Raw genomic sequence first — 16,256 nt, 5'->3', positions numbered from 1 at the left:
GGTTAAGCGTAGATCCAGGGAGTGGGAAAAGGTACGGTTAGATGTTCAACAGCGGGAGGTTCAGATGATCCAAGACCCAAGCCCCTGTAACCGCACCTCCTGGAAAGAGGCCAAAGCCCTTTATGAATCAGTGCTTACTCAAGTGGCAGATAAAAAGCGGTATTTTTTGCAACAAAAATTGCTGCCATGGATGGAAATGGTTAGCCCCCCTCCATGAATGAAGCTGTTATAGTATTATTGAAGCCTGGAAAAGATCAATTATAACTTGACTCCAACCAACTTATATCCCTTCTGAATATGGATGCTAAATTGTTGGTCCAGGTTCTAGCTACTAGACTGGCGTGGATTATCGGTAATATCGTACATAAAGATCAGTCGGGGTTTATTCCTTCTAGAGCGATGGCTAATATTTGTAGACTTTTTTCGAATTTGCAAATTCTGATGGACAATCCTGGGGGAGGGCAATTTTGTCTTTGGATGCAGCCAAGGTATTTGATGGTATGGAATGGCCTTATCTATGGGAAGTATTGTCTAGATTCGGCTTTGGTCCCAAGTTCCTTAGCTGGGTGCACCTTCTCTATGTGGCCCCTAATGCCCGAATCTGGGTTAACGGGGATTTGTCAGATTCATTCAGGCTGCAGAGGGAAACAAGACAGGGCTGCCCTCTCTCGCCCCTTTTGTTCGCTTTGGCATTAGAACCTTTAGCGATTTTGGTATGACAATCTCCGGACATCCTCGGTTTTACAAGGGGTGTTCTTTGGGAAATATATCCCTTTATGCGGATGACACAGTTATATTTGGGCCATACTTCCACATCCTTAGATGCTATGTCCCTTATTGAACACTTTGGTGGCTTTCCGGCTTTAAAATTAATTGGCGTAAATCGGTGTAGATGCCCGTGGATCTGGTCTTACTCCCCCTCCCGACCTGCGCACAACAGATCCAAGTAGAGTCTACATTTAAGTATTTGGGGGTGGTAGTCTCTCCTGATCCTAAGCAGCATATTTCTCTTAACCTTTTACCCTCTACTCCATCAGCAGAAATTGAAGTGTAACAGTTGGTGCAAACTCCCTCTGTCGGTGGTGGGTAGGGTCAATATAATTAAAAATGATTTGGGTCCCGCAACTTCTTTAGATTTTATATAATTTTCCCATAATTGTCCACGTTGCAATATGTCAAGAAGTTGGGGGGGTTGGCGGTTCCTGAGACCAGACTTTATTTTCTGGCAGCCCAATTGCAGCAACTGGTTGGCTGGGACTCGCCAGATAATACTGATCCCATTATTAGCTTGATTTCCCTTCTTGATCCCACCATTTCGGATCTTCTCATCTTGAGATGGCTCTACCAGTCCTTCCATCCATGGCTCCAACTGCGGACCTCTTGAGGCGCGTCTGGAATACGGTAGAAGCGTCCTTTCATATTACCAGCTTTCTTTCCTGTACTCCCTTGTGGAATAATCCACAATATCTAGAACTGGCTAAACTGGAGGTTTTTCATGACTGGAGGGATTGAGGCCTGAAATTTGTATCTCAGCTGTATTTGGGGGCAATCCTAAAGTCCTTTTCTCAACTGCAAATGGAATTTACACATAAGCGTTATCTTCAGCTACGCCATGTGATACAGGCTTAGTCTTCACTCTCTTATCTCACATTGACAGACTAAGTTTTTCTTAAGGATGTCACTCAGGCAACCCATAAAAAAGGGCATGATTTCTAGGGTATACTCCCAGCTATTGTCCACAGTACAGGATCAAGCTAGTCTCCGGAGCAGGGCGCAGTGGTCCTGGGATATTGGAGAATTTGCTGGAGATGTCTGGGATGCTGACCTGGAATTTCTCCTTTCTCCCTCTCATAAATTGTCTCAATTGTTTATTCACCATGGAGCATATAGGACCCCAGAGCAACTGTATCGGTGTGGCAGGCAGGATTCACCTGATTGTCCAAGGTGTAGGGTCCAACAGGGTGATTTCATTCATATGCTCTGGCGTTGCCCCAAGTTTCATAGATATTGGAGTGAGGTTCTCCAATTTATTTCTCTACTATCGCAATATACTGTTCCCCAGGATCCCTTGCATTGTTGGGGGCACTGGAACATTTACTGTTCCAGTCAGGAGGGTATATTATGGTATCTAGACTTTTATATCTGGCTAGGAAGTTGATAGCAAGGTACTGGTTATCGCCAGCTCCTCCGACTAGTAATCAAAGGACAGATCATGTTAATTCTTTACTCCTACGAGAGAAACTCAAGTAGCAACATTGCAATGCTTACTGCAAGTTCCAGCAGGTATGGTAGTGTTGGCTGGATACACCTGGGCTCGCCCCTCCTCAATTGATAGTGGACCAACTTTTGCAGGTGTGATATATTATATCAGGTGCGTGGCTTCACTCCTCCCCCTGGGGAGGTTCATGTGTATCTCCCATTCTTTTGACGATACGTCTTGAACCAGAGGTTGTTGTGTTTTTTTTTTTTTATTGTTTGAAGACATGTTTTGGGCTTTGCTCCATTCCCCATTTCTGTTTACATCTGGTCGGGAAGGAATAAGACGTAAAAAAGTAAAAATCAAGATATTGTCAAGAAAGTTTTGGATCCTTGTGGTCTTTGTTTTGTTTGATTACCATTTCTGTTAATTACGGGATCTGCATATACACATTCTTTTTATGTGTAATCCTGCTGTTGCAGTAATGTCATTGTGGATTCTGTAAGTACTGTTCCATTTTCTCTATTATCTTGACAATAAAAGTTGTTTGGACTTAAAAAAAAAAAAAACAAACAAAAACAATGTGCGTGTAAAGGCAGGTGGCAATACAGTGTACGGTATGTGCCAAATCACGTGTGCATTTTATTAGGAGCATATTAGAAGACAAACTAAATCTACACAATCACAAAAACAGTCAGATTATGTGTTCTAAACACAAGCAATACAATCTTTTTAAGGGGAAGGATGGTCAGGACGGGGTGTGGCTATTTACCTTTGGCAGAGGTCTCTAATTTACCAATACAATTATATACATTTAATATATTCTGGCAACGAACATGCACGGTTAAATTGAGAAAAAAAAAGACATACCATTTCAAATAAATTTTACCTGTTTGTGACATTGTCTAGCATGCTAAATAGTTCCTTCTCAGGTTCCATGCCTGTGTCAAGGCTAAGGTAATGCTTCACAAAGTCCAATAACTGCATATTCCAGCGGAGATCAAGTGGGATGCAATTCTCATCTGATATTGAAAAAGAAAAAAAAAAAAAGTTTCAGCTGCTTTGTTGTTAATGAAATAAACAGATGCACTAGATGGGCAACAATGAGATGACCCCCAAAACAGTTATGGTTTTACAGGTGGAGGGCAATGACATTTATTTCCCTACTCATTTTTTCTGACTGTTTGACCCAACCCAAATGCAAAACTAGTGAAAGTGTCACTACTGGAGTGTCAAACTCCTCCAAGCTGGCACATCAATACATGCCATTGCCAGAAGGTTTGCTGTGTCTCCCAGCACAGCATGGAAGAGATTCCAGATGAAAGGCAGTTACTGTAGGAGAGTTGGACAGGGCCGTAGAATGACCTTATCAGCAGGACCAGTATCTGCTCCTTTGTGCAAGAAGGAACAGGAAAAGCACTATCAGAGCCCTACAAAATGACCTCCAGCAGGCCACTGGTGTGAATGTCTCTGACAAAACAATCAGAAACAGACTTTATTATGGTGGCCCGAAGGCCCGACATCCTCTAGTGGGCCCTGTGCCCACTACCCGGCACCATAGAGCTTGATTGGCATTTGCCACTGAACACCAAAATAGGCAGGTCCGCCACTGGCGCCCTGTGCTTTCCTGTGTTTTTGACAGATGAGAGCAGGTTCACCCTAAACACAGATGTGAAAGGGTATGGAGAATGTTATGCTGCCTGTAACATCATTCAGCATGACCATTTTGGTGGTTGGTCAGTGATGGTCTGGGGAGGAATATCCATGGAGGGACGCACAGACCTTTACAGGCTAGACAATGGCACCCTGACTGCCATTAGGTATCGGGATGAAATCCTTGGACCCATTGTCAGACCCTACGCTGGTGCAGTGGGTCCTGGGTTCCTCCTGGTGCACGACAATGTATGGCCTCATGTGGCGAGAGTATGCAAGCAGTTCCTGGAGGATGAAGGAATTTATACCATTGAATGGCCCCCACGCTGTCCTAACCTACATCCAATAGAACACCTCTGGGATATCATGTGTTGGTCCATCCGACGACGCGAGGTTGTACCTCAGAATGTCCAGGAACTCAGTGATGCCCTGGTCTAGAGCTGGGAGGAAATACCCTATGACAACACCATCCATCTCATCAGGAGCATGCCTCGACATTGTCAAGCATGCATACAATCACGTGGGGGCCATACAGACTACTGAGTACCATTTTGAGTTGCCGCAATTAAATTTCACCAAAACGGACTAGCCTGTTGCATCATTTTTTCACTCTGATTTTTGGGGTGTCTTTGAATTCAGTCCTCTGTAGGTTGATCCTTTTCATTTCCATCCAACGATGGAGTATTCTTACATTCCTAACACATTACTCAGTCCATATCAGTATAGATATCCAGCATTATATTTTTCCCCATTGAGATCTGATGTGTTTTCAAAGTGATCCTTTAATTTTTTTGAGCAGTGCATATACCCCCCCCCCCCCATTTATAATCAGATAAAGGTGCTCTCATATTCCCGATCTGCTAAAAAACAGACCATTTAACAGAACTTCCCAAACTCCTTTTTTGTGCAAAAAAACTATCCTTTACAGACAAGGAAGCTACCATCTTAGCCTCTGTTTGATCTGCAGTTGCCATGGTACTGCATGTGATCAGTAATGACACCAGCCATTTGATAGCTCGACAGCTTGTTTCAGAGCACTAGCAGCTGTGACAAGTTATCATCCTTGGCATGCCTTTAACGTAAAGGTTTTGGGAAACCATTAAATCAATGGGTTTAATCCCATTTCAAGGCTGATTCACTAAGGGAGTTGAGAATCTTCAAATCAAAAAAGTGAATATTCACTTTAATTATCCAATTATGTAAAAGTTACTGTTTATTCCATCTGCACAACTGATGTGAGCCTAGACTTTTTGAGTAAAGATTCTCAATGCCTTCATTAAAAAAAACCCCCAGAAATGTAAAAGGCAGGTACAAACGATATACAGGATCGGCAACTTTGAAAATGATGAGCCATTACATCTTCAGATAATATCTTAGCAAATTATATTTAGAGATTAAATCAACTGCCAAAGGAAAAGTTTTGTTTGGACTAGAGCTTTTCGTTATGTACACATGCTATTCAGCAACCTACCTAAGATGAAAGTCTGAATGAGTTTCATCACGCTGCTCATTTCTTTAGGGAGTGGACTAGAGTAAAACTTGCTTAAAGCATGTGCTCCAGCATCTATCTCTGTTTGAATCTGATCTGTTCACATTTTGAGGGAAAAAAAAAAAAAAAATGAATGTAAGTTTTCCAACAGTCATTGCACAATTTCAACAGAAACATTGTTTGCAAGACATCACACACACAAAGAAAGGTCAATATGAAAGAATATACAAATTCCTGAATATACAGTAAAGCTACATTCTTAAACCATATTCTGTATAGTATATTATTATATAAGAGATCGGTAGAGAGACAAGGCACACAGCAGAAATTACATACCCATTTCATCGGGCAGAACCTTTGCCAAGTGGCACAGCCAACGCATCCTTAGCATCCAGTCTACTGACGTTGATTTCTCCAAGATGAGTTGGACAGACTGCTGAATAACCACAGGTTCATCCAACCACTGAGCTTCCAACTCTACAATACTAAAATTAAGACTGTCCGTAGGATAAGATTGTGCTATCTTTTCAAGATCTTGCAAAGTAAGAGGATAAGTCCTGTACAGGGGTGAGAGAAAAAAAAAAAAGCAAAATACTTTTTTTTTAAATTTAAATATTTATTTAATTTTTCAAGATAATTACAAACACTTTCATCACAAATATACATAGTTATTTCTTATTACTTTTCTTTTCCCCTCTTAAAACGTTTCCCCTTCCCCTACCCACCCCTCCCAACTTCCCACTCTGCATTCCTTCATATCTTCTAATCTAAAGCAAGAAAGAAAGATCCTACCCATCCACTCATTCTATATTATCCTATATTTCACTTTTTCCCCGTTTATTCCAAAATTTTTCCCATTTTGCATGGTATATCCCCATCTTATCTTCCTGCATATAGTAATTCTTCTCCATCCTACTAATCCAGTTTACTCTCTCTATCCAATCCTCCTCTCTCGGTACTTCCGTTTTCTTCCAATACTTAGGGATCAGACTTTTTGCAGCATTTAAATAATACCCTAAACCTAATTTCTTATATTTGTTAACTGGAAGCTCTGACCTATGTAACAAACAGATCTTTGGATCTAACCCAATATTTATCTCAGTTATGGTCTCAATTAAATGTACAATTTTTTCCCAGAACACTTGGATTTTTGGGCATTCCCACCAAATGTGGTACACCGTCCCTAACTCTCAACACCCCCACCAACACCATGGTGACATTTCCCCACTTATCTTATATTCAACACACAGTGTAATGTGCCATCTTATCAAACATATATAAATTTATTTCTACATCCCTCAAACTTACATTTTTGTGCACCAATCTATTTAGTTTTTTCTGTTTGTCCTCATCTAATACCACCCCCATATCTTTTTCCCATTTCACTATGTGCATTGGTTTTGTGTTTGTATCTAATTCTGTGAGAATTCTATACATTTTAGCCGTGCTATGTTTCCCATCCCCCCCGTGTATCTAACAACTTTTCAAACAAGTTCCAATCCTTTTTCATTCTCAGAGGTTTTTAAAGATTTCCCACAAAACATTGTAATTGATGATAACGCCACTCATCTAACCTAGTGAATATCTCTCCCTTTTCCTTTACCAAATCTTTATATGGCTTCAATTTCCCCTCCACCAATATATCTCTCAGTTGAACATCCTCCTTTTTAAACCATCTACCTGTTATCTCCTCTCTGCCTGGGGGAAAAAAAAAAATCTGTATTCCTTAGTGGCATTAATATAGAATTGAACTCCCACTTCAAATATTTGTGTACTTTGTCCCATTCCCTTAAAACATTTAAAGTGTATACACTTACATCATCCTTTAATACTCTATATTGTGCAGGTAGCCAAATAATTATATTCAAATTAGTTCCACTTAGTGCATTTTCCATTTTTACCCAACTTTTCCCCTCTAAATTAAACGTCCAATCAAAAGTTCTCCCTAATATTACTGTTTTGTAATATCTCTTAATATCTGGAACTCCCAATCCACCCTTCTCTTTATCTCTACTTAATATTCCATAAGACACTCTCGGTTTTTTATTCCTCCAGATGCATCTTATCATTCTTTTTATTACCTTGAAAAAAACATCTGGAAGTTTAATAAGGATCATTTGAAATCTATATAAGATTTTAGGTACGATTATAATTTTTACCAAATTTATACGTCCGATCCATGATGGGATTCCTCTTTTTAATGTTTTTAATTCCTCCTTAACTTTGTTTAATAATGAAATATAGTTTAATTTATACAAGTACTTATATGCAGCGGTGAGTCTTACTCCTAAGTATCTTATATCTTTTTTTTTCCAGATAAAAGGGAATTCCTTTTGTATTTTCTCTTTTTCACCTTTTGGAATATTTATATTAAGGATCTTCCCCATATTCCTTCAGCGACCTTATTAGGTTTGGAAGTGTTATCCTGGGATTGCCCACATAAAATAGCAAATCATCTGCAAAGGCCGCCACTTTGTGCTCTATGGCTTCTATCTGAATTCCTTTTATATCTCTACTCTTCCTTATTGTAGACAAGGGCTCTAATGACATAACATACAACAAGGGGGACAATGGGCAGCCCTGTCTTGTTCCATTTGACATCCCGATAGGCTCTGTTCTTTCCCCATTTACTATTATAAGTGCAGTGGGCTCTCTATACAACTTTCTAATCCATTCCCTCATTCTAGCTCCGATTCCAAGGGCTTCTAAGGTGTCCATCATGAAGCTCCAGTTTACTCTATCAAAGGCCTTTTCAGCATCGATCGAAAGAACCACCGCCGGTACCTCCCCTTTTCTACTTTTCTGAATAAGCATCAGGGATCTCAACCCATTGTCCCTACCCTCCCTCCCTGGGACAAATCCCACCTGGTCCCTATGTATCCATTCTGGCATAAGCTCTTTCAGCCTGTTTGCGAAGACCTTAGCATATAGCATGGTATCTGAGTTCAGCAATGAGATTGGCCTATAACTAGAACACTGTGAAGCGTTTTTTCCCTCCTTATGTAACAACACCACATGTGCCTGTAGAGCAGTGGTTCTCAACCTTCCTAATTATGTGACCCTTTAATACAGTTCCTCATGTTGTGGTGACCCCCAACCATAAATTTATTTACCCAGTAATTATAATTCATGAAGTGTCATTTTACCTCCAATACTGCTGCTTTCTACACAGTAGCTGCTTTCTACACAGTAGCTGCTTTCTACACAGTAGCTGCTTTCTACACAGTAGCTGCTCTCTACACAGTAGCTGCTCTCTACACAGTAGCTGCTCTCTACACATCGGAAATATGTGTTTTCCCAGATGGTCTTAGGCGACCCCTGTGAAAGGGTCGTTTGACCCCCAAAGGGGTCACGACCCACAGGTTGAGAACCACTGCTGTAGAGATTCTCTCCTCATATCCATCTCTCCTCCCAGAGCATTCATATATTTCTCCATCTTGGGAATTAGTAACTCACTAATTTTTTTATAATACCTCACCATATAGCCATCCGGTCCTGGACTTTTTCCCATCTCTGTGCTTTTTAACGCTTTTATTTCTTCTTGTGTAATTTCTGCTTCTAGGGCGTTTATTTGTGCTTCTTTTAATTTCGGTAAACCTGCGTTTTTTAAATATTCCCTTCCTTTTTTCCTGATTTCAGTTTCCATATTTTTTACGGAGTCAAGGGGGTTGATATTATACAACTTTTTACAATAGTCCATAAACACCTTTGAGATTTCCTTGTTTGAATAAGCCAGTTCTCCCTTGGTGCTTTTTATTTTTTCTATATAATTCCTATTTTTCTTTAAGGCTCTCATTAAATGTTTTCCTGGTCTATCTCCCCATCTATACCTCTCGCTTAGCACTTTTGTTATATACTCTCCTTCTCTCCTCCTCCATTAAAGTCTCTAGCTCTTCTTTCTTTTTCATTATCTTCTGCTTAATTTCTTTTGCTATGCTATTTTTATGTATCTGTTTCAGGTCAAATACATCCTTTAAGAGCCCACTAATTTTTTCTCTTCTCTCTTTTCTTTCTTGCCCCTACCGCAATCAGGATACCTCTTATATATGCCTTATGAGACTCCCACACTGTAGCTATCGCCACATCTTCTGTCTCGTTCTCTGTAAAATATCTCTCAATTTCTTTCCCAATCATCTGTGCAGTATCTTTATCCAAGAGAAGAGCCTCATTCAACTTCCATCCTACCCCACCTGTTTTCCCCCTTCCCCATCCCATCTTTACTACAACAGGGGCGTGATCTGAAATAGTCATTGTTCCTATTTCTACTTCAATCATTAACTCAATAAATCGATGTTCTATCAGTATGTAATCCAACCTCGAATAGATCTCATGTGCGTTTGAGAAGAATGTATAGTCTCTGTCTTTCATATGCATAATTCTCCATGTGTCCACCAATTGACACTCATGAATTGCCTTCTTTAATAGTCTCAGAGACCCTATCCCATCTTGCTGCACAGAAGAAGTTGTATCTTTTTGTGGGTCCATACAAAAGTTAAAATCCCCAGCCAATATCAAACAACCCTTTTTAAAAACCATAAATTTTTTTAGCACACCTTTCAAGTATATCTCCGGCTTCTTATTTGGACAATATATGTTAGCTACTGTACACTCCGCCTCCTGCAATTTACCCTTCAAAAACAGCTATCTCCCTTCTGGGTCCACTTTTCTGTCCTCCAACTCAAACCTTATATTTTTTGCGAACCCTATTGCCACCCCTTTCGCTCTCCTAATCGGGGAATCTGCATAATACCATGTTGGATAATATCTAGATTTTAACTTAACCTTAGATTCTATCTCAAAATGTGTCTCTTGCAAAAAAACAACTGATGTTGCTTTATAGTAAAGCTCTTTAAATAACCTAAATCTCTTCCCAGGACAGTTCAGCCCCTTTACATTATAAGTGATAACTTGTAGTTCTTCCATCTATGTCGCTCCTTTTCCCTTCCATCTCTCCTCCTCTTTTTCCCTTGCTTTTATACCTCCCTCTTTTCTGCAGAGTGTTGACCCTAATACCACTCCCCCCACCCACTCCCATACCTTCACCCCCCCTCCCATCTTTAGGCTACTAATATACCTATTAATCATTTGTGGGGCGAAAATCCCCACCTTTGATTTAATACTTGGGGTCAAACTCCGCCCATGGACAGCTCCTCCTCCCTCCCACCTCCGCAGTACCCTCCAACCTTTATTTTAACTCCCTAAATTTCCACAGACCCCTTGGTAACATACTATAAAGGGAGGTATAGCTGCGAAGAAGATAGAGAGAGAGAAGGGAGAGAGAGGAGGGGGAAAAAAAAACACAAAAAAAACAAAAAAAAAAACAAACACTCCCCTCCCTAATTTCTCCCTCTAACAGACTAACAGTCCTCATGTCTTATCAAGCAAAACACATTTTTAACCACTTCCCGACCGGCCGTTGTATATAAACGGCCGGACGGTGGCACTGCAGGGTCGGGTGGCCGTCTATAAACTGCCTCCCCGCACCCTGCTTGTGCGCGCTCCCTGGGAGCGCGCAGCACCGCGATCCGGTGCCCGCTGTGTCCTCCGGACACAGTGAAACACCGATCGTCGGACGGGACCTCTGTACGAGGTCCCGATCATGTGATCACTGATTGGCCAATCAGTGATCACATGCAAAGTAGTAAGCAAGATGTCACTTCTGACATCATTGCTTACTATGTGTGAAATCTGTGAATGATCACAGAGGTCACATGGTACAAGGCTATTCACAAAAGCCTTGTACCATGTGACAAGCTATGACCAATCACAGCTCACTCAGTTCTTTTCAATGAGTGCAAGAATGCACACAGAGAGAAAGAGAAATGATTGCTTTTATATCTTATATGGGTGTAAAAGCAATCCGTGTAAAAAAAAAAAAAAAATCTTCATCACCCCTCACAAGTAGTACAGTGTCACCATGGTGACACTGTACTGCTAGGGTGACAGCATGTAAAAGAATAAAATAAAAATAAAAAATAATATAAAAAAATAAAATAAAAATGTAAAAAAAAATGTTTAAAAATTATAATTTTTGCTTATAAACTAATTTGGATTTTTTTTTTTTTTTACTAAAAAGATAACGGAATAAATTTTGGCTAAGATTTATGATGAAATATTATTTATTTGCAAAATTTTATAAAAAAAACACTTTTTTTCAAATTGTTTGGACATTTCATTTACATAGCAAAAAAAATACAAATCCCAGCGGTGAATAAATACCACCAAAATAAAGCTTTATCTATCTCAAAAAAATGGTAAAAAATTCATTTGGGTACAGTGTTGCATGACCGCACAATTGTCAAAGTGTGATAGCGCTAAAAGCTGAAAATTGCCCTGGTCAGGAAGGGGGTAAAAGTGTCCGGTCTGGAAGTGGTTAAACTACTTGAATTACTATCACATTATACACTACAGGGATGAGCAATTCATATCACCCGAGACATAGTTCCAGGCGCCGGGCAGGTAGTTTTTTTTTTGCCTTTAGCTGCCCGATTCCTTCCACACAGCCCGCAGTGCCAGCCTTTCCCCCCTGCCCGCTATATGTCCCAGGTTACACTTGCCCATCTGCAGGCCCAAAACTGGTTCAGTGGGTGCCAGCGGGATGTGGTATAGGGAAGGGAGGAGAGAGGACACATCCACTACCCTCCTTGTCCTGACCCGGACTTCCAGGTCACTGACAGATTTCCGGTCATTGAGGCCGGGAAATAATGTAATGCTGTGCGATGTGCACTGCATTACATTCAGGGGAGCACAGCGGAGACATGGGGACAGGGGAGTCTTGTAGACCCTGGATGTCTCCAAAAAAAAAAAAAAAAAGGAGAGCCTGTCACCAAAACATCATAACAGTACTTGAAATTTCTACTCGCCAGCTTGCATTGGCGAGTGTAAATTATGGGGGGGGAGGGCAAGTGTGTCCCAAGGGCTGTCTTGCTGAGCAGGCTCGGAACTCAGGGCCGGATCTGTCACTCGCACTGGGAGCCGTCAGACTACTCAATAGTTGAGCAAAGTGAAAGCAAAGGAAGGGGTGTGAGTTGTGCTCTGTCTCACACTAGAGTACCCGACTCTGTGAGTGAAGGTAACAAACTACTGCAACTTTTTATAGTAGTGTGTCTGTATGCGTGTACATGTATCTCTGTGCGTACATGTTTCTGTGTGTGTGTGTGTGTACAGGTGTCTGTGTGTGTGTGTGTGTGTGTGTGTGTGTGTGTGTGTGTGTGTGTGTGTGTGTGTGTGTGTGTGTGTGTGTGTGTGTGTGTGTGTGTGTGTGTGTGTGTGTGTGTGTCTGAATGTAAACCTACATGTATGAGTGGTTTGGACAGGTTCAGGATTATGTGGTTATTATGGGTGGTAGAGTTTGGGACATTTGAGGTACTGCTGGGTTGGATAGTAGGTAGGATATGCTTAGTAGAGTTATGGTTTTGTGAGTGAAAGATTATGGGGGGTTATGGTTGTATGCGGTACATGGTCCAAGTATGATGGAGTGTTTAGGGGTACATTGGAGGCCCTAATGTAATGTGGGGGGACTCTGGGGACCCTGATGTAATGGGGTAACATTTAACAGTGTCAATTCATGAAATAATTTATGAGGGCGTGTTTAGGGGCGGAATCTGGAACGAGGCAGGGTAAGGGTTGGGTGGGGTAACTGGTGGCAAGTAACTCTTAAGGCCTGGCTAGTAGCTCAGGACTTGAAATTTTAAGCCCTGACATAATGGTATTGCTGTCCCCTATGTGATTTTTTTTTAAATGGAAGTTACACCCAAGCATATAACCCCCCTCTCCCCCACATATGCACACATAAACTTAAAAGCACGCGCTACACATGTAATGTATTGTAATAAACGCTTTCAATGCTAGAATGAGAGCAATAATTCTAGCACCAGACCTCCTTCGTAACTCTAAACTGATGACCTATTAGGGGCTCTAAAAGTGTCACCTACAGAAAATATAGGGTACTAACATTAGTTGCCGTTTCACGAGTGCAAGCAAATTTAAGGTTTGACATGTTGGATATATATTTACTCGATGCAACCTCGTCTTTTATAAAAAAAGTTTACAAAAAATTGGATAATTATTGCTTTTTGTGCCCTAAAATGAACTTAAGTGTATTTGTTACTGAAATTTTGCATTTCCTAGACCTTTGTGATAATATCATGTGACATAAAAATTTAAACTACGGCTATTTTATTCTCGAAGATGTTGGATTTCAGAAAATATATAATGTTGGGGGTTTTGTGTCATCTTCAGGCCTTAAATGATTTTTTAAATGTACGCAAAAAACGCAAAACCAGCTCTGGCAGCGAAATGGATGAAGGGTAAGCCAGACACTCCCCTTTCCTGACGAGCAACCAATCGGTGCTCATTACACTGCAAGGTCTCTCCCCTCCCTGCTAGTCCCCAGGTGCGGTGCTGGAGAGAGTCAGGGAGAAGAGGAGGAGATATACAGCGCAATATTACAAAATATTAAACGTTTAAGTCGCCATAGAGCCCCTTTTATTTTTAAAAGCCCCCAAACATTACTTAAAGCAGATTTAAATACAGTTTTGGTTAGGACAAGTAGATTGGGACACCGATTTAGGCCCTGGACAAGTAGTTTTTTCAAAAATTCCAAATCCCTGACACGTTAAAGTGGAACTTCTGGGGAAAAAATGTTTTGATCTTTCTGGTTTCAGCTTAGTTACCTCTAATTGGATTGCTGGGAATGCGAATAAAAAAAATGTAACACCACATATACGACTGTCAGCTTTGCTCTTCTGATCAGCTTATAATCAGTGAATTCTGCAGCTCTATCACAAGTGTAATGAAAGCGCCACACTCTTAATACTTTAAAGCAGCAATTCCACCTCAAAGAAACCAAATAAATTTCTTAGTGCTATAACTTAAATAAAGGAATGCGCTAAAACCACAAACTATTCCTAATTTAGTGTAGAAACATTAGTGCAAAAGATATATATATCTATTCTCAATTAATATCAAAAAATATCAAAATTATGTGCAAAACTATTTTTTAGTGCATAAGTAATTTAAATAATTAAATCTGTGAATATAAAAAAAATGTCCAATTCTGAATTTCTTCAAATGTCCAAACAAATCCTTTTCAAATTCAGGTGCTCTCAAAGAAATTGTGCCAAAATCCACCACCAAAAGTAAAGTTGGGTAACTCACCAGAGCTCCATGCTGATGAATCTCTAGATCAGCAAAAAACGCTTTTTGCTCTGGGAGCAGATGCAATGAATCAACTTCTCAGGTGTGATGATCAATAGCTACACAATCATCCATAAGGTAGGTATCCACCACTCAATATAATGGTTCCAGGAGCATTATATCACTCTCTCTTTTTAGATCTCTCCACCGAGGTCATGTTTGGGAATGAAAGAGAAAATCATGGTGCAGCCAGTTTTTTTTTTATAAAAGTATCCAACAATTTAATAAAGATTTACACTCACAAAAAGGGTGTCTTCACCGACACCAGTATAACAGCATAAAACAGCAAATGGTATAACAGTCTCCTGTTCCCCGTACACTCACTACAACTAACAAAGAATATAATATCGACTCGTTTATCTCATGTAATTCAACACATGTGATCTATGTTTTGGAGTGCCCGTGTCGCCTCCAATACGTAGGAAGAACAGGAAGACATTTGAAGACGAGGATTGCAGAACATTTAAATAATATAAAAAAAGGTTTTGAAAAACATAGTGTGTCGAAGCATTTTAAATTAAAACATAATAGTGACCCAAGTTTAGCAACTTTTTATGGCATTGAGAAAATTAATAAGCATTGGAAGGGGTCTGATATGATTAAAGAAATATCAAAGAAGGAAACATATTGGATATATGAATTGGACTGTTTAAAACCAAAAGGTATGAATATAGATATTGATCTTAACTGTTTTTTGACAAACTTTTGAAAGAATACTTCTTGGATATTCTACATGCTTTGGGTTAAGAAAAAATAAAAAAAACGGAATTTGTGATATATGGGGATTGTGAAGGAATTTTTTGATATATAAAGGAGGATTACTTGTTTCATTTTATGTATAGTTTTTGGTTTGTATTTTTTAGAGATATTTTATGTATTTTTTTTACACATTTATATATGTATTTTTTTATATATAAATTTTGATTGTAGAGTTCTTCTTTAATGTGGGTATGGCCCTTTAAATGTACAATGTTAACATTTTATGCTGCTTTTTTAGTATTTTGATGCTGTTATATGGCCTGTGATATTTGTGGATGTTTTTTAAAAAGAAATTGCAGGGTGTAAGGCAAGGTTGGAAGCTTGTTTGGAGATTGTGCTGCTTCGCCTTAACATTCTGTAATTGGAGATGCATATTCATGGAGTTGTTAATGTGATTGGTTAAGCTGCTCAGCAATGCAGAGTGCGGGTGGTATATTAGAGAGGAGCCGACATCTGCATCCAGACCGCCCCTTGAAGACGTCATTCATGACGAAACTAGTAGGGCTTGCTGGATGCTGACGTTTGTGGAGAAAATTAAGTCAGGAGCGCTGTAGTGAGTGTACGGGGAACAGGAGACTGTTATACCATTTGCTGTTTTATGCTGTTATACTGATGTCGGTGAAGACACCCTTTTTGTGAGTGTAAATCTTTATTAAATTGTTGGATACTTTTATAAAAAAACTGGCTGCACCATGATTTTCTCTTTCATTCCCAAACATGACCTCGGTGGAGAGATCTAAAAAGAGAGAGTGATATAATGCTCCTGGAACCATTATATTGAGTGGTGGATACCTACCTTATGGATGATTGTGTAGCTATTGATCATCACACCTGAGAAGTTGATTCATTGCATCTGCTCCCAGAGCAAAAAGCGTTTTTTGCTTATCTAGAGATTGATCAGCATGGAGCTCTGGTGAGTTACCCAACTTTACTTTTGGTGGTGGATTTTGGCACAATTTC

General features: G+C 39.9%; 1 protein-coding gene across 1 annotated transcript in view; it reads right to left on the bottom strand.

The window, feature by feature from the left end:
- LOC149470386 (midasin-like) overlaps positions 1 to 16,256 on the bottom strand; it is a 232,654-nt gene that overhangs the window by 44,759 nt on the left and 171,639 nt on the right. The window contains exons 49-51 of the mRNA XM_089665390.1: positions 5,676 to 5,896; positions 5,322 to 5,435; positions 3,087 to 3,219 (exon numbers count right to left, since the gene is read on the bottom strand). Coding sequence (XP_089521516.1) covers positions 3,087 to 3,219; positions 5,322 to 5,435; positions 5,676 to 5,896 — 468 coding nt within the window. The remainder of the gene's footprint in view (positions 1 to 3,086; positions 3,220 to 5,321; positions 5,436 to 5,675; positions 5,897 to 16,256) is intronic.

This window comes from Staurois parvus, unplaced genomic scaffold, assembly GCF_062004578.1.
Source record: "Staurois parvus isolate SC_StPar_1 unplaced genomic scaffold, SC_StPar_1.0 ptg000048l, whole genome shotgun sequence".
Lineage (NCBI taxonomy): Eukaryota > Metazoa > Chordata > Amphibia > Anura > Ranidae > Staurois > Staurois parvus.
The sequence above is the reverse complement of the archived record's forward strand: the minus strand, read 5'-3'. Positions and strand labels throughout refer to the sequence as shown.